The sequence below is a fragment of the Gallus gallus genome, chromosome Z (assembly GCF_016699485.2).
Source record: "Gallus gallus isolate bGalGal1 chromosome Z, bGalGal1.mat.broiler.GRCg7b, whole genome shotgun sequence".
Taxonomy (NCBI): Eukaryota; Metazoa; Chordata; class Aves; order Galliformes; family Phasianidae; genus Gallus; species Gallus gallus.
Window position 1 is genome coordinate 26,450,762 of NC_052572.1, and position 24,425 is coordinate 26,475,186.

The 24,425-nt window shown below is 44.8% G+C and overlaps 1 protein-coding gene across 2 annotated transcripts in view; it reads left to right on the plus strand.

The window, feature by feature from the left end:
* The first annotated feature begins 486 nt into the window (after positions 1-486).
* The window catches only part of DMRT1 (doublesex and mab-3 related transcription factor 1), a 55,678-nt gene continuing 31,739 nt past the window's right edge, over positions 487-24,425 (plus strand). For both annotated transcript variants that reach the window (XM_040655644.2, NM_001101831.3), the window contains exons 1-3: positions 487-769; positions 2,637-2,823; positions 21,991-22,274. In XM_040655644.2, the coding sequence (XP_040511578.1) occupies positions 503-769; positions 2,637-2,823; positions 21,991-22,274 (738 nt within the window). In that variant the 5' untranslated portion in view covers positions 487-502. The remainder of the gene's footprint in view (positions 770-2,636; positions 2,824-21,990; positions 22,275-24,425) is intronic.

A 24,425-nucleotide genomic window follows, 5' to 3' on the forward strand; every position in this document is an offset into this window, starting at 1 on the left:
CGGGCCGAGCGGGAGCCTACGGAAAAGAGAAATGCATCTTCCCCGGCTCCCCGCAGCGCGCGGCTTCGGCCGTCTGTGAAGCCGTTACCGGGCGGGCGGGCCGGCTCTGTGCGCTCCCCCTCCGGCCCAGGGAAGCGCTGAGCCACGCGTGCCGAACCGCGCGCGGGCAGCGGGGCACGAAGCGCGGCCGCGGAACGCCGCTGGCGGGGGCTCCCGATGGCTCCGCCGTGCTCCGCCGCAGGGCCGCGCGGGGCTCCCCGACGGCGCGGTCGGGCCGGGAGCGTAGGGACGGACGGGGAGGGCGGGCGCGGCAGCCCCCTCCGGCGCCCGGCCCGCGGGGGACGAGGGCTGGCGGCTGGCGGCCTGCGGCCCGGGGGAGGGGGCGGCGGGAGGGGCGAGGCCGGGCTGCGGCCTCCCGCCAAAACGCGGGGGGTGGCGGGACGGGACGCGACGGGACGGGGCGAGGCCGGGCAGAGCCGCGCCGAAGCCTCGCCGGGCCGCCATGCCCGGTGACTCCCCGGCCGTCAGCAAGCCCCCGGACGGCGCCGGGCCGGGGGACAAGGCGGGCGGCCTCGGCAAGGCGGCGGCCCAAATGGCGGCCGCCCCGGCGGCGGGCAAGAAGCTGCCGCGTCTGCCCAAGTGTGCCCGCTGCCGCAACCACGGCTACTCCTCGCCGCTGAAGGGGCACAAGCGGTTCTGCATGTGGCGGGACTGCCAGTGCAAGAAGTGCAGCCTGATCGCCGAGCGGCAGCGGGTGATGGCCGCGCAGGTGAGACGCGGGGCGGCGGAGCGGTGCCCGCATTGTCCGCAGCTCCGCGCCGCGCGGCGGGGCCGGGGGGAGCGGGGCCGGGGCCGTCCGGTGAGCGCGCTGCCCGCAGAGCCGCGGCCGGCCGAGCGGAGCGAGCCGCTGCCCTTCCCGACGGAAGCAGGCGCTCGGGCAGCGCTCGCTGTCTGCTTGTTTGTGCACGGGAATGCGGGGTTTTCTCGACGCTGAAGTCGGACCGCTTCACCTCTGCGCTCCGACAGGCAGCCGAACGCACCCGGCGGTGCTTGTAGAACATCTGACCGTGCTTCTGCTTTAAAAGCGGCGAAACTAAAGTGCGCTTGTGCCTTTCCAGTAAGTGAATCTGTCCTAGAACTTCTACTTAACGCCAAATTGGGATTTCCCTCCTCTTAGACAACTTGCTTTCAGCTAGACAATAACCTAGTCCACCATTTAATAGTAGCTCTCTCCCACTTGCAGCTTTGCGTTCAGTGCATCCATTTTTTCTGAGCCTGTGTGGCTTTAGTTGAGCTCGTTTCTAAAAAGACAGATGTTTTAAACAGTGTTGTCAAACCTCCCCTCATGTTGCATGGGAAGGCTCAGTGTGTAAACCGAAACCTAAATGGCAAGCCCATGGTGTTCGGCAGCAAAGCAGGCTGCATCCCGTCCTGGGCAGGACTGTTCATCAGACGGTCACAGCGTAGTCACAGGGCTGTCAGACCATGCAGGTGACATCTGGGCTGCTGCTCCCTGCCTAGCTGGGAGGTGGCACTGAGGTCCTCGCTCCCTCACTGAGCCATGTTGGAGTGGGAGCTGCAGTGCCTGTGCTCCTTCGGATGCATCCCTGCAGCAGCCCCTCTGCATCCGAGGAATGCTGCAGGTCAAGGCTGTCCGTTTATGGGGTCAGAACAAGGAGAGTCCTTGAGTCCCGCAGTGTGTGCACACCTACACGCTTTGCTCTGAAAGTGTCTCACCAGCTGTCACTGATTTCTCCTTGGTGGTACACCATGTCCATGTTAGAACAGTGTTGCTGTTCAGGATGGCCAGGAGGTAGAGAGGAATCCTAGGGAATCATCCAGGAGAACTTATGGAAGAAGAGCCCGTGATTGCAGCCTGGGGCAGATCCCCTAGGATTCGGATGCAGATGGAAGCCAGCAGCCGTGTGGCAGGGTGTAGGGAGGTGGCTGTAGGCAGGATGTCTGGCTGTGTGCTGGGGCTTGGCATGGGCAGAGCCATGCTGGACTGCCTTGCTGCCCAGAGGTCTGCTGGGGAGCCCTCAATGACTACTGAGCACGGCCCATACAGAGCAGCAGAGGCAGGAAGGAGGCAGAGAGCCATCTTGCAGTGTCCCAATGAGGTCTCACACACAGCACACAGCAGCAGCAGTTCCTGCTTCTTCCCCAACACTGCTGTTGCTCTGGAGCCTGTTTTGCACCAGCAAGGCCTGTGTGGGTGCATGGTTTCCAACAGGGAGCTGCAAGGCAGCCCAGCAGGCTTGGGAGGAGCTCCAGGCTGCATGGATAAGCCCTCATGAAGAACTGCCTTACAGTAAAGCAGACCAATTTCTTGTCCCTGGGAGCTGTTTGTCAGCAGAGAGTGGTGCTTTTGACAGTATGTTCTAACCAAGAGCAGCTATACGGTCAGCTTTTCTATATGTGTGGCTCCAGCATTTCATGGGTTCGTTCATGTGCGTTTGCATGGAAAAGAGGTTTTAAATAGCTTTGTAAGCTCTCTTTTATCTTTCTGTACCCACTGTCTGGATTGTGATGTCAGCACTGTAAAGTACAGAGAAGAAACCCCTGCCTTGGGTTTGAGCCTTGCTTTGCTGCCATTACACACTGCTCAAGCCCTGTGTCTGCTTTCTTGTCCCCAGGTTGCACTGAGGAGGCAGCAAGCCCAGGAAGAGGAGCTGGGGATCAGCCACCCTGTACCCCTGCCCAGTGCCCCTGAGCCAGTTGTCAAGAAGAGCAGCAGCAGCAGCTCCTGTCTCCTGCAGGACAGCAGCAGCCCTGCTCACTCCACGAGCACGGTGGCAGCAGCAGCAGCGAGCGCACCACCAGGTCAGTGCCAGTGAGGGGCCCACTGCTCCTTGCTGCCCAGGCAGCACTGCTGCTCCATATGCTGCCTGCGGCCACAGGGCTGGAGTCCCCTCTCCAGCAACTGCATCATGCTGCTGGCGCAGCTAGTGAGAGGGAGGAAACAAACCAGTGTTAGTCCGTCATGTTTCATTATTTTCACTTGAAAAATAAAATTAGCTCTGAATAGACCAGCACTGCATTGAATTTCATGGGTTGTGCTGCAAGTAGTGATTCACAAGGAGTTTTTCTCCTTTCTACCAAAACACATTTCCTCCTGTGTTTCTTCCAATCCTGTCAACCACTCGTTCACTGGCTGCTTGTCTGCAGAGCTGGAGAGTTCCAGTGTAGTGCAGGAGCTGTGTTAGAGTGCTGCCATCGGGTGTGGGTGCCCCAGTGCCATGCAGCCAGGTGCAGTGAGCCATGATGGGCTGGTGGCAGTCTTTCCAACCTAATGCACATCTTTGTATTGCATTTGACCTTTGCAAAAAACAAAGGCGAAAAAACAAACTACATTTGTTCACAGGTGTAGTAAAGCTGTGCCTAAGCGCAGCCAGGACTGAAAGGCGCTGACTCCAGGCAAGTCCTTTTTCCTCTGCAGAGGATAGGTAGAACAGTTGAATACACAAGAGAATGAAATTGACATCGTTGACTTCTGTTGTATATACAGTTTGGATTTCTTCTCAAAAAGAGTGGTGAGGCTTTAGAATGGGCTGCCCAGGGAGGTGGTGGTGTTCAAGAACCATGAAGATGTGGCACTGAGGGACATGGTTAGTGGGCATGGTGAGGAGTGGCTGGTGTTGGAGTGAGTGATCCTAAAGCCTTTTCCTACTTAATGGTTTTGTGATAGGCAGAAAAAGGAAAAGAAAAGAAAAAAACATACAGGAAAAGGAAATGTAATTCATTTTTAACCATCTGTGCAGATGTTAATGATATAGGTGAATATTCTTTTGAGCTAAAGAGATGTTTCTGAAGGAGACAGTGCCTTGCATTAAGTGATAACAGCACAGCACGTGGATGTGTGTCCTGCTCCACAGGCCATATCAGGCCATGTAGAGGAATTCATCTGGGAAGCTTGTGGAAGAACTGTTCATTAAAACACTAAGTACTTGCTCTGAAAGGCCAATCAATGAGATTGTTCTGTTTTCAACACTATTTGCATAAGCTTTAATCCTAATGTTTTTAAAACGTCAATAGAGGTATCTATTAGCCTTGTTGTACTGTTTTTTATTAAATTTAATAAAGTTACGGTATTTTAATGAAAAGCATTCATTAAGCTTAAGGCAATCACATGCTTATATAGAGACCCGAAAACATGAAACTGGCTGATTTTAAGCTCATTTGAATTATTAATTAGGGAGAAGGGATGAAAATAATTTTAAGTGGTTTACAGTCATCAGTTTCTTAAAGTAGATTCTTTTCTTAGCAATTTAAATACTCAGTTCTTCAGTGAGGAGTGCTGCTTGAATCTGCAAAGTATGATACGCTTTTCTTTCAGTCGAGATACGTAAGTATATGTGTATACCTTTTGGCACATGGTTTTTGTGGCATGTCTTCTGAGGCAGATAAGGAACTGCAAGGTTTGGTGTGACATCAGACTCTGTTTACAAGTACTGGGCTGTTTCAGGACCAGGCGCTTGATGGAGGTGTTGAAGAAACATGTAGATGTGACACTTAGGAACATGATTCAGTGTGCACGGTGGGGATGGGTTGACTGCTGGATTTAGATGGTCTGAGAAGTCTTTTCCAACCTTAATTATTCTGTTATTCTTTTATTCTTTCATCACTGTTCTGTCATTTTACTGGTACCCTATGGGCAGGCAAAGTGAGAGACCCAGTCTTCAGCAGAGAAGAGAGGAAGGACAGTGGGAGTTATTAGGATATGTTGAATTAAATTGACACAGCACCAAAGAAATGAGAGGTGCCTCAGTCACAGCAGGTCTCACTCATGTCAGAACAGGTCTCAGAGTGCCTCAGTTTGATGGGCTGAGGTGTGGATTTTGTAAGAACTGAGAATTTTTGAAAGAAAATTAATGCAGGCAGACTCTGGCTTTCCTTTGCAGTGGGAGCCAGCAACTCCCTGTCGGCCCTGGAGAAGTCTGGGGCTCCTCGGAGAGCTGCAGTCCCTGTATGACACATGTTAGAGATCATTTTGACAGAGGTAATTCTGTTCCTTGGGTAAGTTTTCGGCTTCACAAGAGTCGTTTGTCTTTTGAAGTCCACCACGCAGAGCACTGTTTGCCACTGGAGGAGTAATGTTTGAAGGAGTCACACAAATCAGACACAGTGCCAGGCAGAGTCTTTCCTCACTGTATCTGTTTTATCAGCAAATCAGAAATATTACAGCACCTGCAGAGGCCAGAGACTGTTTTTCAGATGCCTTTGTGACATGCTTGTTTTGAAGGGGGGAAAAATGAATTATTATAGTCATAATGTGGGGGTTTGCCCGTTTTCCTTCTGAAGCTAAGCAGCCGTGTTTGCTTTGGACGGGACATGTGTTTCCCAGGAGAAAGAACAGCCATCTGGGCATCTGTAGGGAGTTGGAAAGGGGTGGGCAGGCATTAGTGGAACATCCTGAAATTAGATTTTGCTGGTTTTTTTGTGTTTTCTCTAAAAGAGTTACAGGCTGTTTGAAAGCAACAGCTGCTTAATTATACAGGGCAATAAGTTGTGATTGCAGGGCATCTATAGCAATTGTTCTTCTTCCTGTACGGCAACTATATTTGGTTAGAATAGCAAATGCCTGAAACCTCAGGCATAGGTGGTAGATAAATACTTAAAATGTGCCCTCAAGACATCTCAGTGCAGTATTTTTAAGCCTGGATCCATCTTAGTTCCATGTCAGTTTGGTTTTCCATCTCTGCAATTTTAATGTTTGGAAATTGCCGGAGGAAAAGAGAGTGGTCATTCGTGGAGGAAGTTCAGGTGAGATCTGTGCACACTAAATGGAGGAGACATGCAGCTTTGCACCTTTCCTCCCTTTTGATCACACGTGGAGAGTCATGTTTGGGCTCTGTGAGATGGGGTAGCTGCAGGAGAGGTAACGGAGAGTTCTGGAAAATACTTTTTTTTTTTTTCCTGTGCTTTTGTTGGCCCAATTTAGAAGCATCCAGTATAGATAGAATTGCTGTATGCTAATACATACCTGCTCCTCCTTCTGTGTTCTGCAGGTGTCCGTTTGCTGTTGGCTTTGCTGTTAATAACAGCGTCGTTTACATGCCTTCGTACTATCACTGGCTGACAAGGTAAAGGTATTGTCAGCAAATAGAAGTAATAACCCTGTACTTGTTATTTCCCTTTGTTACATTTACTATGCATAGTGGAAACAAAATAGTGTTCTTCTTACCTTGCTGTGTGTAGTTTCTCCCTTCATGTTGAAACTCTTTGAGGGATGGATGGGATTTCACCTTGATAATTTGTCTTCTTTTCTCTTCCTTTGCTTTTCTGTTACATTTTCAGCATGATTATACCTAATTGGATATTCTGTTCTTCACTGACCTTTTCTATGATTCTTACGATTTCAAACATTGCTGCTACAGGCTTGTAGTCATTGTTGTGCTGCATTAAATAATAGGATGAAAAAATGAGCTATTATAATTGAAAGATATAATGTCCTGATTAAAAGAAAAAAAAAAACAAATTTTATTTTTCAAAGAAAATCCTGTAAAGTCTTTATTGTATAGCATTACATGCAGTCAGAATTTCAGTTTTGCCAAATAAGTCTTATTCTGGTTAATTGATGAGCAAGATCAGGAAGGTGCCATGAACACTTCACCACGAAGAGTGCTCTAGTAGGAGAACAGGTTGCTCAGGGAGGTTGTGGTGTCTCCACCCTGGAGGAGTAGAGACTCAGGTGAATGATGCCTAAACATCATAATCCAACTGTGAAGGAGGCTCCAGAGGTCCCTTCCAAGCTAGATTATTCTATGAATCTTCAAAATGCCTACTTCTTTTTCTTATCGATGTTAAGTCAGTGTATTGAAGTCTGAAAGGTGTTAGCTGCTTTGCCAAACATGGTGGCTGCAGGTCTTGGTGAGCCTGCAGTGGTCATCACCCTGTGCTCACCTTTTGTCATTGCTTCCTCATTGCTTTCCAGTTATCGTTTTCTCTTGTGCATGCTGCCAGTACTTTACCAGTTTCATTTGCTGTCTGCCCTCTGGTTCTGCTGACATTCCTTCAATACTGAGAGTCACGAAGCCCCATCCGTTGCTTCCTGGTGTTTTTATCTAGCTTCTCCTATAGGCAACAAACCTCTGTTCAAATGAAAGAGCAGGAATGAACATGATACATCTTTAATTAGACTGCTAACAGCTCAAATGTTTTACCCTTCTTCCTCATGGTTGGACTTGATGATCGTGAAGGTCTTTTCCAGCCTAAATGATAATGTGATACTAACATAAAAAAAAAAAAAAAAAGCATCTTTTACCTGTGATTAACACCTTTCTTTATACATAATCATCTGCTTTTTGTCCAATTTATCTTGCTAAGATTATGATTGAAATGCGAGAAAAAGAATAATGTTTGTTTGGGACTCATATAAGAGCTTATGAACATCAGCAGCTTTGCATCAGCATTAGCACAAACTGGGCTTTGTGTTGGGAAGCAGTTTCTGGAGATTGTCTTCTGCCTGTAAGGTGTTTTCCAAGTTGCATAAATTTCAGGCTGGAAACCTCTGAAGGCTTTCTGCAGTTTTGGGTGAAGCTTTCCCCTAACAGGTTATTTTCATTCCTGACTGATGATATTTTGTAATGAACTCAGCAGTGCACTGACCATGGCTGTGATATGTTCTGTTTCTACAGAAATCACAGGCATTCTGCTCAGAGTTCTTCAAAAAGGCATGGCTTGTTAAGCGAGGGGGTTGTGTCTGCCTCTCTCTACTGATGGTTTAGCCATACTTGGGAACACCACAGAAGAGTTCTGAGCATCTCATTATAAAAGGACATAGATAAATCTGAAAGGATAGAGGGAAGGGTGACAGAAATGATGTATGGCTCGTAGAAAAGGAGACTAAGGGTGGATATAACAGTCTATAAATATTTGAGAGGTAATAATATGGAGGAGGGGGAGGGATTATTTACAGTGCTTGAGACAGCATAACAAGGAGCAACGGCTTGAAACTAAAAAAGACAAAATTAAATTAGACAGTAGACACTTTTTTTCCTAACTAGAAGTGCAATTAGCAGTGGAGTGACCTGCATAAGGACAAGGAGTTAAGTGAAGCATAATCATGAGAGGTGTTTAAGAGAGTGTTAGCCTGCGTTCTCAAGTGATTAATATGAAGGTAAATTCTGATCAACGTGCAGGTTAAACTAGATGACGGAAATCTCCTGCAGCTTTGTCATTTCCTGCTTGATGCATTGCCTGTGGACATTGTTTGACTGTGTTAAATAAATCATAATGTTGCATGGTTCTGCATCCCTGATTAGATGTTTCCAGTTAATTCTCCAGTTAATTCTTGCTAAGCTTGCAGTTCCTCATTTCAGGTAATATTCTTCACTGTCTTTGCAGCTTCCCATGTGTGTAGGTGCCTGTGTTTCTCTAACTTCTGAAGTGTCACACATGCTTATTAAACAATGCACAGGCTGCTGATGTGCTGCATTTCTTCTGTATCAGTGAAAGAGATGAAGCTAGTGGTGATTTGCAGGGATGAGTCGCTAAAAGTGGATGAATTATTTTTCCCTTCAGGCTTTCATTGTGTCTGAAGTTTCTGTGGATGTCTTAAGTAGCAGTGTGGAAAGATTTTGAGAACTCAAGAAATAGTTGTGTTTGTTTTCTTGTGCAGGAGGTATCAAAGGGCTCATTTGAGGCTTTCTGCACCAGGGTCAGGGTCTGAGAGTCTTCTGCAGGAGGGAGCAGAGGAGACTGGGGCCCAGCCGTTGCCCCACAGGCCTGCTTGCAGTGGGAGCAGAGCTTCTGTGGCAGGCCTTTGACTGGAAGTGGAATCCTGCAGGCAGCTTGTAAAGTGTTTCCATCCTTCTTCCACATTTCAGAAGAGCTTTTTTCCCTGGAGAATTGGAAATAGAAGGTTCTGATTTTTATTTATTTATATTGATATTATATTGATATTTATTTTATCTGATTTTATATATGAGGCTGAGGTTTCCAGATATATGTCTACCAACTGCAGCTAGACCGTGTGCTTGTGGAGCTGCCTGTGTTGCTACTGATGTTAGTAGCAGCTATGTGAACTGTTCAAGGAGCTGGGTTCTCCAGGCTTCTCGTCCTGCAGAAGGCAAGGGAGTTGGTTGGAAGCCCTTGTTCTTTGTGCCTTGGACGTTCTCCCATCATAATACTGATATTTGCATATGTGCATTCACATTTAGAGAATTATCTGTGTTGGCTTGTGGTTTCCTTTCGTCATTACACACACCAAGATAAAGACTGAAGCAGGAGTGGTAGATGTACTTGAGCATTTTCTACCCATGGGCACATAATTATGCTATCTGCAACTAACCTCTTGTTCCTTTCTGCGTCCTTGAAATAGTTATTATGGCTTATCTGAATGTGTGGGGCTTTCTTGTTTTGAGAAGAGATAGAAGTGGGGAGTGAAGGCATGCTGCACGCTTCCTTGACTGAGAATTGGTGCGATTCCTTTCTCTTTTCTCATGCTTTCTAGTACCTTAAAGACTACATTCTTTTGCTTTATTTATAAACTTGCTTCTATATTTACATTAGTGGCTCATGTTCCATTTTTAATAGATTTATTGTTTTATGACTTGGTGACTAAAAATGCAGTTTTGAAGATTTCCAAACTTTTTAACCTGTGAACTTTGCTGTAATTTTTCCTGTGTTGTAGTATGTGCTGGCCTTATTCACTAGTATGAATAGTTCTGTTATATAAGTACAAACATTGTTCTTGCACCTCTTTGCTTTGTTTTCTTGAAGAGCTTGTGAAGGGTCACTTAAGTACTGAGTTTCTTTTCCTGTGAAATGAGGGTAGAAGCAGAAGTATTTTGTTGTGTTTTTTTTTTTTTTTTTAAATCCTGCCTCTAGTTTCTGTTCATACCACTTGTGTTGCTTACAGCTTAGCCTACCATTTGCTGTTGGAGCTCGTGTAGTTATGGCTGATGTACCAAGCTGTACTGTACTGCAATGCTACTAATGTCCCAGAACCCTGGCTGATGTAAGCTATTGTAGTCAAGTTGCTGTGCTTTTCAGTTTGTCAGCTGTGCAGGAACAAAATTAATCAGTTCTCAGTTTGCATTTTCATGAAGGCAGGTTTTCTGGGTCCAGATGGTGTTACTTCCGTGCAGTGATCTTGTGCAAGAATGATGTGCACGCATATGGTTTTTGTTCACTAGGCTAGGCTCCGTGGGTGTCTCTAGCAGTTCTTAGTCTAGGTTAGTTTCTCTACCATATCAAAGTTTATAGCTCTCCTGATTTTTTTTTTCTTTTCTATTTGGTCTTATTTAGTAGAAACCCGAGTTTCTGTCATCATACGACTTATAATCAAACATGGACTCTAACGAACTCCAGCCATCATCCTACTCCCTTTAGTTTTTTAGTGTGAGCCATAATGATTTTATCCTAGTCATATTTCCTCCAAGGTCTCCTATCTCAGATATTTGTAAAGCCTTGCCTCCCTTCCAGTGTCTCTTTGATCTCCTGTTAATGACTTAGATCCCTTTACATTTAATCCACACTGAGTTTCTTTCTCCTCCTCTCAATTTTGCTTCTTTGGACCTGCAGGTGTCTGGGCCATTTGTTTTTCTTTTTCTTTTTTTTTCAATGACTGTCTAGAATTCTGATTTTCCTCCCAGATTTCCTTTCTCTTTTAATTCCTTCCTCTCTTTTCTAAACTTGAATGTAAGTTTTTCTTCTGTTACACATATAAGTAGCACGTTGCATGCCTGTTAAATAGTGAGTTAAATGTTTGTACATGAAGAGGAGTATATATATACTTATATATACATATATATTTATTTACATATTCTCCCAGTGGTTGCACTGAAGATTAAGAACAGTGCTTGCTGCTAATTTTCTGAAGCGCTCATTCTATTTGTGCTGATCCTGTTAGCTGTCATTCATGGTAATAATTTTAGATCTGTAAATTGATTTGCTGTCTCAGTTTAACAAACATACTTGTAGAATTCAAATAGTGTGTTTCATTTTTGTGCATTCAAAACAATGTTCAAAGATTTTGAATGCTTCTTCTTTACTTTTTTTTTTTTTTTACTTTCTTTTTTTTGCAAACAAAGATTTGAATACAGTTGCCATAACTGTCCTAGAAAGACTGAAAGTGCACATAAGAAAAGAGCAGGAATCGTCCCCCAGCTTTCCTAGAAAGATCCGCTGCCTATCTCTGGTTAGCTGCAGAAGATTTTGGAAGTGAAATTTGCTGCCACAGACATCTTATTGAAGGCCTGAAGCCTGCTGTAAGCATGGAAATAAAAATTACTTTCTGTAGATTTTATTTCTTCAGTCATAATAGGAGGATTTTTAAGTTGCTTGCTAAATGCTTGCAGCAGATCATTTTTATGAAGTGTGCACTAAATGTGAACAAAATATACCTTTTCCAGTTCTGCTGAAGTCGATGGTGGTATTTTAGCTCCTCTTTAGCTGGAGTTAGATTAGGGTTTTGTGTGTAACTGGGAAATTTATTATGCCAAGCTGAAGTCTCCTAGCTGGGATTCTTCCTCCCCCTATTTTTTTTTCCCTCTCAAAATACATTTTCCTTTGAAAGAATTGTTTTGTGTGTAGTAAGAATCTTAAAATTGTGAGGTTTTAAAATTGTGTCAGGAATGCACGCACACAGAGTTAATGGCGATTTGGCCCATTATGGGATAATAATTCTGCATGTGGAAGAGAGGAAGACATGATTAATAGAGATGCTGACATTCTGCTTTCATCCTCAGCAGTAACTAAAGTCAGCAGGATTGGATAACTTGTGTGCAGTTTTTTCTTAAAAAGAAGAAAACCTGGCTGAGGATCTCTCTGGTGCATTAATAATGATTTCCTGTAGACTTTTAACACTGGGGAAATTCCTAAGGCCGGGAAGAAGGCTGATGTCATGGAAGCGCTTAAGATGAGCGACTGGAGTAGGATGGATGTGTGGCCACAAACCTGTAAGTCTGATGTTAATTTTTGTGAAAGCAGTGGAATAGACTCCAGTGGACTGAAATCTGTGGTAGGGGGAGAAAAACAGCCATTAGGGGATGTTTTCAGAACGTGAATTAACAGAAATCTGTGTGTCAAAGATTCTATCAAGTTAGTAACCCTTTATCATTATAAAATTGCTTGACAAAGGGAAATACTTTGACGCAAAGTCTGTAAAGCATTTGATTTTGTATCTCCTGACATCTTAATTAAGAAACTGAATTGACAGAAGTTAAATATTGCCTGAGTTAAATGGTTTTAAGGATTATCTTGCTGATCTGAAAGGGTAGTTCTGAAGGGCAGTGGGGAGTCTAAATAACACAGTGCTTTTTATAAAAAAGTCTCACAGGAAATTCTCTGGGCTTTGAACTCTGCAACACTTTTATTGACATTTTGTAAGCAAAACCTGGAATCACTGCAGTGGTGTTTCTAGGTGATAGAAAGGCGCATGGGCTGGTGGGAAGTGAAGAGCACAGAGTTCTGATGCAGAAAAGCTTGGTTAGATGGTCAGTCACATGCAAAGAAGCATTTTAATGTTCACCAGAAGTAAGAAATGGAGGAATCTGTCCTTTCTCAGCATTGTCACTGCAGAAGAGCCAGTTGCCTGTTGGATAATGGTGGTTCCTGCTGGAAGTGGATGGCCAAGGACTGATGTGTGATGGGAAGGAGAGTTCCTCTTGTGCCCGAAGTTGGGAGGTGGGTGTGTGACTTTCGGGACTCCTTGCTGGCCAGTCCACTCCATGGTCAAGAGCATCACTGAGCTAAATAAGCTGGAGGCTGGGAGAGAGTGAGGGTAGTGTCCTGTTTTCTTACCCTCTAGCTTTCTCTTTATAGTTATGGGCAGATACATAGACATGGTCTAAACCAACACACTTGTGCTGAAGCTCAGAAGGCTTCAGGGTGGAGACACAGGAAGATGCAGCAATTTACTTTGCCCTTCAATGACCCTCTCCCTTAAGATTTAATTAATCCCTACTGTGATTGTTCTGAACTGGTTGTGCCTTTGAAAGCGTAAGTTAGAGTTTTCTTAGTCTTTTCACTAGATGAGTTTTGACTTTATCAACAAAAATGGTACCTCGTGAAAAGATGGTGTGTTAGGGCACAAACAAGACATTGAAGAAAACCTTAAGTCTGGAAGATCCGGAATTTTCTTGAAATGTGCTGTCTTTACAGCATCAGTTTTATCCTCCAGTGCTTCTTCCTGGCTAATGCTGTTTTTGGGAGATGCACCATCCCCTTTAGCCCTGAGGAGGTGGAACTGGAAAAGCCGAGACCCAGGCAGTGCTTGCTTGAGTCACGACTGCAGAGTCATCCTCAGGAGGGGAAAACAAGTAATATTTGTTCCTCAGGAGTGAAGATGGGTATTGTTCTGGCAGTGGAACAAACCTTGAGAAGCAGGAGAGCCCAGCCACTGACGTCTGTGTGGATAAGGCCAGGGCTGCAGACAGAGCTCCATTATGCCTTGCTGCTGATAAGGCTTGCCGAGCTGTTCCGCAGAGCTGCTGCAGGGCCATGGGCAGGCCATGGCCCACTGCTGTGTCTGGGCCAGTGGGAGGGGGCTGAAAGGGGTAGGTGCCTTGATTAGGAGAGGGAGGAGGGACTGGGGGTCTGTCCCTGTGTGGGAAGGGGCAAGGAGCCTGGGATGGGCACAGGGTTGTTGCACTGCCATTCTTTAATTTATTTTTAATACACATTTCATTTTTAAGGAGAACAGTGAATCTGTATTGGTTGGGCAGCCATGTTCTTGGGTGTGGGCTGAGATGTACCTAGACACTGTTGTGGTAATAAGCTGTTTTGGCTGTGGTTAATCTCCTGGGCGAGAAGACCCAGCTGCCTTTAGTACACGTGTCTGATACAATTGGTAGCAGATTTTTTTTACCTCTCCCTGTGGTAGAAGTTGCTCAGAGTGCAGCTGAGCATCTGAGTTTCTTTGGGTGAGCGATAGCCAGGAAGAAGGAACAAGAATGGCTTATTTGTCTTTTGAGGTAAAGACAAGGCTGTAGTGTTGTTGGCAGTTAGGGAAGGGAGGGGAAAAACACACTTTTTTTGAATGCTTTGTGACTGCAACACATGGAAAAACTGCAGATTTGGTTTTCCTGAGGTGAATGAGTGAGGTGCAGCCCTGTGTGACTCCAGAGCTAGGCTTTATGGCAGTGGGTCCAGCGCAGTCCTCCAGGCTGCTGTGCGACCTGCCCTGCCCATGCCTCATCTGCCCGGAACACTGTGTCTTCTTTGTGCCACTGCTTCAGTCTGCAGTGCCCCAGTGTTGGAGAGCCATGCCTGGAAGGTGCAGAGAAGAGTTCTCTCCTCACAGCAGAGGCTCAGCTAGCCATCTCTTAGGGCCTACATTCAGGAATGTTTTCAGAAGGGCCCACACCTGCTTTTCTGCTGTACTTTTAGGGAGAAGTCCTCATCAGAAAGGTGTGCCTTATACTAAAACAATTTACACCACCCAGCTTTACATTAAAGGGCATATGCAGCCCTTGAAGCTTACTGATTGTTACCACAATGGCGTACAAGATTATCCTGTATTTAAGTTTATTCCATCACACAATTCAAAAGCTTCCAAATAATTTTCACTGAAATTACCTAAGGGATAATTTCTTGAATATCCCTTTCAGATAGGCATGTGTCTTGAGAACATTCAGTCACCTGGAAGAGATGATGAGGGACAGAGGGAGTCAGTTTGTCTTTTCTTCATAGTGCTGTTTCTATCCAAGGGTCAGATCTCACCATCCTAACAGAGCAGAGTGACATGGTGTGTTGATTCACCGAGACATATGAGCAGAAGCAAATGATGCTTCCATGCAAGGCAGCATCTGGTCCTTAGCTGGGAGCTTTGAGGGGAGGGGAGAAAAAGACCTGGTCCTCTCTGCACCCACCTCTAGATCTGATATTGCACCAAATCTGTCTCTAACACTCAGGGCTTCATGCTGCCTTGACAGAAGCTGTGCACTGGGAAGAGAACATGTTTAAAGCCCCCTTCTCCGTTTGCTGAGCTGTCAGCAAATGGGCTTCTGTGTGAAGGAACAGTGCTCTGTGAGGAGAAGCTTTGATGGTAGCATGGGAAAGGGTATGAGAAACAGACAACAACAGGGAAGCCAAGACTTTCTGTGGAGGCTAGTGTTCGGGGTTAGCCATTTGTTGCTGTGACCTTCCTCAAATTCACACAGAGAGAATCTGGGCTCTTTCTTTTCTTTCTTTTCCTTTCCTTCTCTTCCTAGAGAGGTTTCCCCCCCCCCCCCCCCCCCTTTTCCTTTTAGCTGCAATGGGGAGGGCAGAGTAGAGAGGTGTCTGTGTGTAATATTTTGTACGGTATCACTATGCAGGGTACATACAATAAATCACACATTACATGCTTAGACAATTTGCAGCCAGCTTTTGTATGTGCTGTGACAAGTGCTCAAAAGGTCAAAAAAGCTTCCTTAACAAATTTGATAAGATAATGCAGTGAGCTGTAACAGCATAAAGTCCTGGGGGCCATAGACCAGAATAGAAGAAATAATTATGCATGGTAATGGGTAATTACAGATAATGGCCTTTTTTGGGGGTGGCAGAAAATACACAGCCCCTCAGCCTTGCCTGCAATGAACATTGTCTAGCACATTAACTTTATAGCAATCTAAAAGTTCAACACTGGAACCAGAGATAATCCACAACTTCTAATGGAAAGAGAAGAGAAATACTCCTCTCAACCAGCTTGTGAATTTTGTTCCTGGAGGATGTCTCTGCAGAAACTAGGTAGCAATGCCAGCTTTCTTTCAAATCTGAAATAGCTCTGTCATGATTGTCTGGTGGGAGAAACATACTGTTCCAGTGTTTCTGATTATTACGTTAGGGAGTGATTTCACAGCAGCCTTATTCAAGGCTACTGTCCGACCTCAAAGCCAGCTCTGAATTGAATTAAGGCATTGCAAGACTTAATACTGCCAAGCCAGCTAGTAGAGTGTAAGGGTGCTTTGTATGCTGAGCAAGGGGAAATAGTTGGGTGCAAGTCCAAGACTTTTTGAGGTATGAAGGCAAGTGTTTCCTGGCTGAACAATGGATTTTTGGAATTTTAACAGCATAGCTGACTCTGGTAGCAGAGGCTGACTATGCAGATAGATGCAGGCACTGCTGTGATGAGTACAGTCACTCTGAATTGGAAACTGCAAATGTAAAGTACCACAAGCTGGAACTCTCCTCACTGGAAACTCACTGTGCTTTCCTATTCCTTGAATAAACTTGCCACTTGAACAGTTGCATTTCTTTTGCATTTTCGGCAGCATACCTTTGTAAGTGTAGCTTCTTTGCAGATGGATAAATAAGAACTACTATCTCCATACATGTATAAAAGAACGCGTGTCAATCGATGCGGGCAGTGAAATTCTCTTAATTGTCATACTGCATGTCTCTCATGAAATGCACAACCAGAGGTAGACTAATCAACCATTACAGCCACATCAGTGACATAAACTGTGCTACTGCATACTCCCAGACATTGAAACTGTACTGTATGTGCTATCCTGATTTTTAAAACAGTTCCCAACTTGCTTCTGTCCCACGTTTGTACTATCCTCCAAATTCTTAGATGTGGTGCAGTAGCTATGCCTTATAGGCAATGCAATGCTGCCAGCCTTCTCCAGACACTAAGAAAGTTGAGTAGTATGGACCTGCTGTGCATTTGACCTCAGCATCAGTAACTCACCCACACATGTTTAAATTACTAATATCAGTGTACTGCACAATGTATAACTGGTCCCTGTGAGGAAGAGTGCAAATTCAGTGTTTGCATTTCTTGGTTTGTAGGTTTAAAAACACGTTTGTGTAGCTGAGATAGAGATGTTAAAATTTCCTGAAAACTTCCTATCATCTCTTCTTTGTCATCTCGAAAAGTAAAAAGGGAAAGAATGATCATTTACAGGCTTCTGTGCTGATTTTGTCATGCATATCTGCAGTTTGTGTAAATTGCCATGGCTTTTTGAAGTAAAAGTTCTGAGACTGGCTTGCATTAACTGAGGACTGGGCCACTGTTTTTCACCATGCTCTGCTAAGTGAAGGTGGTAGCCTGTCTCAGGTTATTGAACATACAGGACCCTTATCTGTGACCGACCCTGAGAACTCACCTTCCTTAAAAGAAAATCCTAGCCATCCTGAAATGAATTACTGGTTAACTACTATTAATATGCCATAGAGCTGGAGAGTCGCCTACAACACTGCAAGATCAATAGCAGTATTTACCATGCATCATATTGATCTTCTATGAAGGAGTGGGTCGTATTTCATACTGTGTACATAGTGCAAAAAAAGTAGCATCAGTTCTCTACAAGAATTAAGATGTGGAGAAGAGGAAAAGAGCTTGGAAATGTGAAGGCATAACTGCATGAAGTGATACCATTATCTCATTGTCTGAGTACTGCTTATACAAGGAGGGCTTCAGACATCCATGCATTGTAGACTCAGTGTCCCAGAGACGAAGTGAGAATTCTGACAACTCTGGCTTTGTTTTACTGGTCAGTTTCTGCCCCTTCTTACATGAGCTCAGCCCCATATTTTTAGTCATGCCCTAGCTGCAGCTTGCAAAATGGTAAAATTTGGGTCTGGTGAAAGGTTTTTTTTCCTGGTTGCTTCAGAGACCCAGAAGCCCTTCCCAGAGTTTCCTGAAGGAAGGTGAAGGCTGCCAAGACCAGTGTTCAGGCCTTGCACAGCCTGTTGTTCTGAAAGAGCAACTGGAGGGGCAGAGTGGGAATCTCTTGATACAGCAGCAGTTGCCTTGTTGAGAGCTTAATTCCTGACAGAAATTGCTTCCCTTAGAGCAATGAACCTCAGGGCTGCCCCTCACGTGCAGTTGTTGTAATGCAGCAGGCTCTGAAGCAGGGGAGGACCTTCTCCTTGCAAGCGGAGCTATTCATCTGTGTTGAATTACATTTGGAAAAAAACAGCTGAGATCTGCCTTCTTGACCTTGGTATCCTCTCCTTGCAGGCAGAAAAATGCAGGCAAAGCCTAACAGCCTCCCTTCGGGGGGACAGCTTGCTTGAGCTTTGCACAGTTCGAAGTGAGGCCTCTGAGAAAGTTCTCCCAGTAGGTAGGTGTCATGACCAGAACTACCTGCAAGCTAAAGACCAGCCAAAAAGCCCCATGCTGCACAAGTTTTTGAAGGAGATCTGCTCTGTTCTACATGCTGTGGCCATGTTATGAATGTTGTAGCCCAGAGGCAGTGCATTTTCCCCACCTGCTAGCTTGCAGACTTCAGCTGTGAAGAAGCAGCATGGTGCAGCAAAAACTCTATGGGATGTACAATAAAATTAAATCTGGAGCAGGCGTCTGAGTGTCTTTTTTATTGAAAGGACAGTTTGGTGGTGCTCTTCAGCTATTAATTCTGCTCCTGCTTGCTCTTAGCACTTCTTTGATGTACTGGCTGTTCCAACCTGTGCTTCTTTTTGAGCGTGTATAGCTCAGAAAAATGCCTCAAGACTTGCAGAGCTTTATCCATTAGTAACAAAATTCTTTCCCCTTAACGTGTTTACATTTGTATCTGTTCTACACACGGTGTATATGTAGAATGTATGCATTAGTAGTAGGTAATAGAGATTATTACGCCAGCCTGAAGGTGTAAAAGTGTGGTGCTCCATTGCACCGTGGCTCTCGACCTTCTGCTGTAGTCATTCGAGAGCTGCAAAAACTGGCAACCTTGTTCAAGACTGTGAGTGCTTAGAGTACCCCTGGAGTGCTCTGAACTTGCATGATTTGTCTGGCTGCTATGTGGATGGCATAAATACCATGTCAATTAAATGAAATTTCTCCCTTCTCCCAGGTGAAGCACTGAATTTTCTCCAGATGCTACAAAACGAAAGCAGAGACCTGTCACAACACATGACATCAAAGAAAAACTCATCTCTTAAGTTCAGAAAGAAAATATGAATTGTGGCATGTGGCAGCTTTCTCTTGCTCTTTGGTGGATGTTGCCAGTCCATCTTCAGGCTCATGATGTGGCTTGGGATTTAGGGAGGATGAATTCTGGTCATCTTTGCAGCTCCATCACAGAAGTACTGAGCTGATGCTGTCTATCTCTTCATTTGAACTTTCTCTTTTTTCATGTCTTATGCTTTCTCTTCTTATTTGTTAAGAGCTCATCTCAGTCGTGTGACCATAGCTCAGATTGGACGTGTCAGTAATGTTATACAAGGACTGAAGTAGAAAGAGATAAGAGGCAAAAAGTGTATTTTTCTCATACTCAATGCAGCAAAGGACTACCACCCCTGCTTTTTCTACAGGAAGCAACCATAGCGCTACCACCCAGCTGAACATCACAGAGACATCAAGGATGCTTTTATGATTTTGGGGATGATTATAAGCAGGTCTCTCTTCTATTAGATCTTTTCAGAAGGCTTTTTTCAAACGTAGCAAAGTCTTCTACGTTCCCACTTTCTTCCCTCTACATCTCAGGATAGCTCTTCTTGGTTCAGTTTAGGAAGACCCTGTCTTCCTTTTATCTCTGGTATTAGTATTCCTGAGGAAAAGTGTTATTCCTCCCAGTGATGCGTTGCAGGTGGAAAGACTTAGCAGAGATTTGGGAAGAGACTGCACATATATGAAGCATAACATAGACCTGTAAGTCCTACAGATTTCAGGTATTTCCATCTCATGTGAAGTCTGTATCCCAGCAGGAAAAGTATTGGAGGATTTTACTTCTCTCTTCTAATTTACAGCATGAAAAGCAGTACAATTGTACTGCAGCATTATTCAGGAGCTAACCGTGGGGCAAGGAATCAGGCTGGTGCTCTGATTCATCAGGAAGAATTGCTGGCTTGCAGGTGACAGTAGTCTAAGTTCTGATTTTGTCAAAGATGCAGACAAAGTGGCCTTGAAGCAGAATGACATCCATGTTAAAATTTCATTAAAATATGAAAGCACAAAAACAGTAAGTAATCTTTAGTGGCATTGCAGGCTCTTCTGTGTGCAAATGTGAGAGATACTCTGAAAGTAGCCAGCTTGCTAGGTTCTTGTTCACTTAGGGGCAGGTGGTGGAAAAATCAGATGCAGGATACTCTTTGCTAATGAACATGCATAGTTCTTTGATGTCAGCTAAAAAGTCAGCAAGAGCTGAACAGGGTCACTGACATGGGATGGTACTACTCATGACTGCAGAGTTTTCATTACAGCTGAAGAAGTAAAAAAAAGTTGCATTGTAAAACAACAGTAATTGATAAAACCATTCATTGGATCTAGTGTACAGCTTAATACACAGTACCATGGAAACTATTATTACAGCTGTGAGAGGCTGGTGAATGTGCAGTACTGCTTTTATAGGTGAGTAACCAAGGTGCACAGGTACAGAGAGAAAGGAACAAGATGAAAGAAACAGGACCTGCCTGACAGCTGTCTCTCAGGGATTTTATTTGGTTAGTGCCTGTTCTCCATGCTGCTTCGTCTTCATACTGACAACCCTTGAGATCTCATTGCCTTTCTTTAAGCCACACCCTTTTTTTCTCCATCGTAGAATTGGACAAGAAAAAGCATATATGTAGGTTGCTCGGTAAGTAATGCTTCCTATTTATTTGCATGGAAACTACAAAAGATACAAAGAGCATAATAATACTATTTGATAGAGAAAATTCTCAGCTACAAAACGCTATTTTTTAACCTAGCCACCACCATTAGCTATTCATTCTTGCCAATAGTGAACAAGATTCTGCATGCTGTGCTCCTCAAAGCCTGCACCAGTGGAAGTGATCCACTGTCACTGTCACCAGTGCTGAAACGCCACCCACCACCTCACTGTGCTCACATCCACTGCTTGGTCTCCATAAAAGTTCAGCAAGTGTCAGTGAGTGTCATTAGGTGCCATTTTCTCCACATGGAGGAATTCAGTGACACACCTTTGCTTCATATGCATTTCCACGTCAGACACCATTTTGTCAGACAGCCCCTCTGCTGCCATCTGTCACACAGCAACAACATGTAATGGAATATTGGTGGGAAGGCTCAGCTTCTACTGCCATACTGCCAACATCTGCCTCTGTTGTGGTGGGCCAACATCATAAAATAGGAGGCATTGCTTTCAGAGGAGCTTTCACAAATGTGTTCTGCTGTGTGGTTGGTTAGGCATTCTTAGGTTGTATCTGCTGTTTGTTGTGTCTGCCTTGCTTGGGCAGCTGATGGTGTGCGTCAGAAGTAGGCTACAAAACAATACCATGAGAACTTTTTCATCCTTGAAAGTATCATAGGGCAGCAATTGATGTTGAAATGAAGAAAATGTGACTTGAGACAGCCTCAGGGAGCTCCCCTTCCTTAGGGAGATGCAGTGCAAGTAGACCTGTGCTGAGCAGGCTGCAGGAGTGTAGCTGGATGGGCTTCAGTCCAGAGGCACTGAAGAATGCAGGCAGCAAGTCATGAGTAATCCCTCCTCCTCTTTTGTCAGTGGTGTGGGAGCTTGTTCTGCTCTATGATTTTGTAGGTAAACATTAGCTAAATTTGGGTATGGGGGCTGGCAAGGACTGAGGGCCTCGCTGCTCAGGGTTAACATGTGGGCTGCTGGGGCACCTTGGCTGATAGTGCTGTGCATTCCCTGCTGCAATTTTGCTTGGCTTTGTGGCTGTTTGCCAGTTCTAAAGACATGCTGAGAAAACATCTTCTTGCCTACAGCATGCCTGGCAGAGAGGGATTAGTAAAGAAAGCATTTTGCAGTAACAAGGGATTGACTTCCAAGGAGTTCAGAGATGTGGCATGTAGTTATAATTCAAAAAGAGTAGCAGGTTGCATCATTAGCTAGTGTAAATCGTCATCGGACCAGCTTATGCTGCATAAGGACCCAGCATACTGTCTTAACCCTCAGTTGGTTTTGTTTTGCAGCCTGTGATGTGTAGAAGTGTTGTTCTCAAGCTCTGAGTGAACATCAGTCTGCTTGAGCCTCCACCAAACATGCAGCAGTGTTTCTCTTTCAGCTTCCACCTCTTCCTACTTGTTACCCTCTGTCCAGCCCTCAGGAGGAGCAGTGGTGTACCAGAGGGTGGACTGTATTGCTCTTTATGGAGCCTCCTATTTCATAATTTTTTTTATTTATTTTTTTTTTCCAGAGGGACGGATGCTCATTCAGGACATCCCTTCCATCCCCAGCAGAGGGCACTTGGAGAGCACGTCTGATTTGGTTGTGGACTCCACCTACTACAGCAGTTTTTACCAGCCATCCCTGTATCCTTACTATAACAACCTGTACAACTACTCCCAGTACCAAATGGCAGTGGCCACTGAGTCTTCCTCAAGTGAGACAGGGGGTACGTTTGTAGGGTCAGCCATGAAAAACAGCCTTCGAAGCCTCCCAGCAACATACATGTCAAGCCAGTCAGGAAAACAGTGGCAGGTATGATGTTATGGAGCTGTTGTGTGGAAGAGTGAAGTGGATGATGAGCTGATACTGACTTTGTGTGTTTGGTTTAAAGGCAGTGCAAAACCAAAGCAAGACTGTGGGATGAGATTGGGACTCTCTGTAAGAAAGTTAGCCAAAATTGATGAGTTTGATGGAGTACAATGAATAGCTTAGGTAGATCACCACAGACTCAGGTTAAAGGCACCTAGTTGATTTTGTCTTATCTACATCATAGTAGATGATGAGCTGTTTTCAAAAAACAAAACAAAACAAAACAAACAACTCCAGAATTACCCATCACTGCATCCCAGGAGTTTCAAGTCATTTCCGAGAGGCTTTGCTCTTCAGCAACCTCTTTTTTAATCTTTCAGCTTTCACATTCAGAGCACTGAAGTAACTCATCGCATCAAGTCCGAGAGCATGATGTTCTGCAGTGCTGGTGGCTGTTATTTGAATGTGGCATAGACTGTTGTTAATTCTGGCAGTGTCCACTCTAGGGCTTGGGATATCAGCTTGGATAAATCAAGTCACAGGCTGTGTCTGACAGATTAGCACCAGAGCTTTTTACGCCAGTTCAGGGTTCTTAATGTATATAAATTCAAGTAAAGCCTCTCTCTCTAGGATTGGATTATACCATCCCACTCAGTACTTGTACAAGACTGGGAAATTACCGAAGTGTGGGATTCTTGACAAAGTAGGTGAAGTCATTCCCCTGACCATGAGCGCTTTGTTTGGCCTCGGGCTGCAGTTAGGCATTTTCTGTCTGAAATTCAACTGAGGAAGCTTCATCCTTTGCATATGTCCGTGTCCCTTAACTGAGAGCAGGAAAAGGGAGACATCTCCTGTAGAAAGCAGGACCTCAAGAGGTTCAGTTTGCATTCTGCAAGGGCTCTGCTGTGAAGCCACTCAACAAAGTAGAATGAAACATCCACGAAATCTCCTTTCTGAAGGGAATAGATGGTATTTCCCTTAGGTGACCAGAGTTGCTCTAGCAATTTGAAGGACATTTGAGCTTCCAGTACTGAGAAGCTAGAGCTGAGACCAGGGTTTAATTACAATTACCAGTTCACATCACCTTAAGTCAGGCTTTCTCAGCATTAGACACCTTTAATTTCCTGAAAAGGAGGGGTCTCCTGGGGCAACAGCTGATGGGGCCATGAATTTTAAGATCTTGGCTTTACAGCAGACTGCATCTAATGTTGTTTCATGTTCCTTTCCGTTCAGTATTATTTCATGTCCCCTTGTCAACATGAATCCAGTTGCATGGGGAGAAGACATATCTCCATTCCTTCTGCTGTGTTAGCCCACACTTTAAGAGCTTTCTTTTTTTCAGTGCATTGATTGTTTTCACAACAATGACCTTCACATCTTTTCAGTAAAAGATTAATCAGTAGTAGCCTGTGTAGTTGCTGAATTTGGTCACCAAACCAGGGGAAAAATGAGTCAAAGAAAGGTGTGAATAGGATTCTGTGGGTGATAATGAGGCAAGCTGGCAGGCCTTCTTTAGGTTTAATTCTGATTATGGCATTCTGGCATTGACCCTGCACATTAGAACATGATAATTCAGATAGAAAGTTATTTCTCTGAAGCTTTTACATGATGTTATTGTAGGAAGAGCCTAATGCTGATGCTTGAAGACACTGTCACTACACAGATGAGGGGCTGTTCTGTTGTATTTCTGTGGGGTGAAAGCAAAGCTGTTGCAGGCTTTGTCCCTTGCTTCACAAGTCTTCCAAACAATAAAATAGTTTGTGCTTTTACTTGATTAGCAAAAAGGAAAGTAAATGGATCGGGACCTGTGAAGATGTGTTATTATATGTGAAGTGCAGGGTTGAAGGTGGTGTCCTCTCAGTTCTGTTGACTTATATTTAATCTAAAGAAGATAAAGCACTTGTTTAAGCCCTGGCCTAGAGCCCTTCGGCTTACAGTGAGACTGCCTGTTTCTTGACACCTACCTAACTTTTGACACTTACCATTAGCTTTTAATGTGACTGTGAGGCACTGGAACAGGTTGCCTAGAGAGGTGGTTGATGCCCCGTCACTGGAGACTTTCAAAGTGAGGCTGGATCAAGCCCTGGGTAATGTGATCTGACTGTGGTTGACCCTGTTCATTGCAGGGGAGTTGGACTAGATGACCTTTAACGG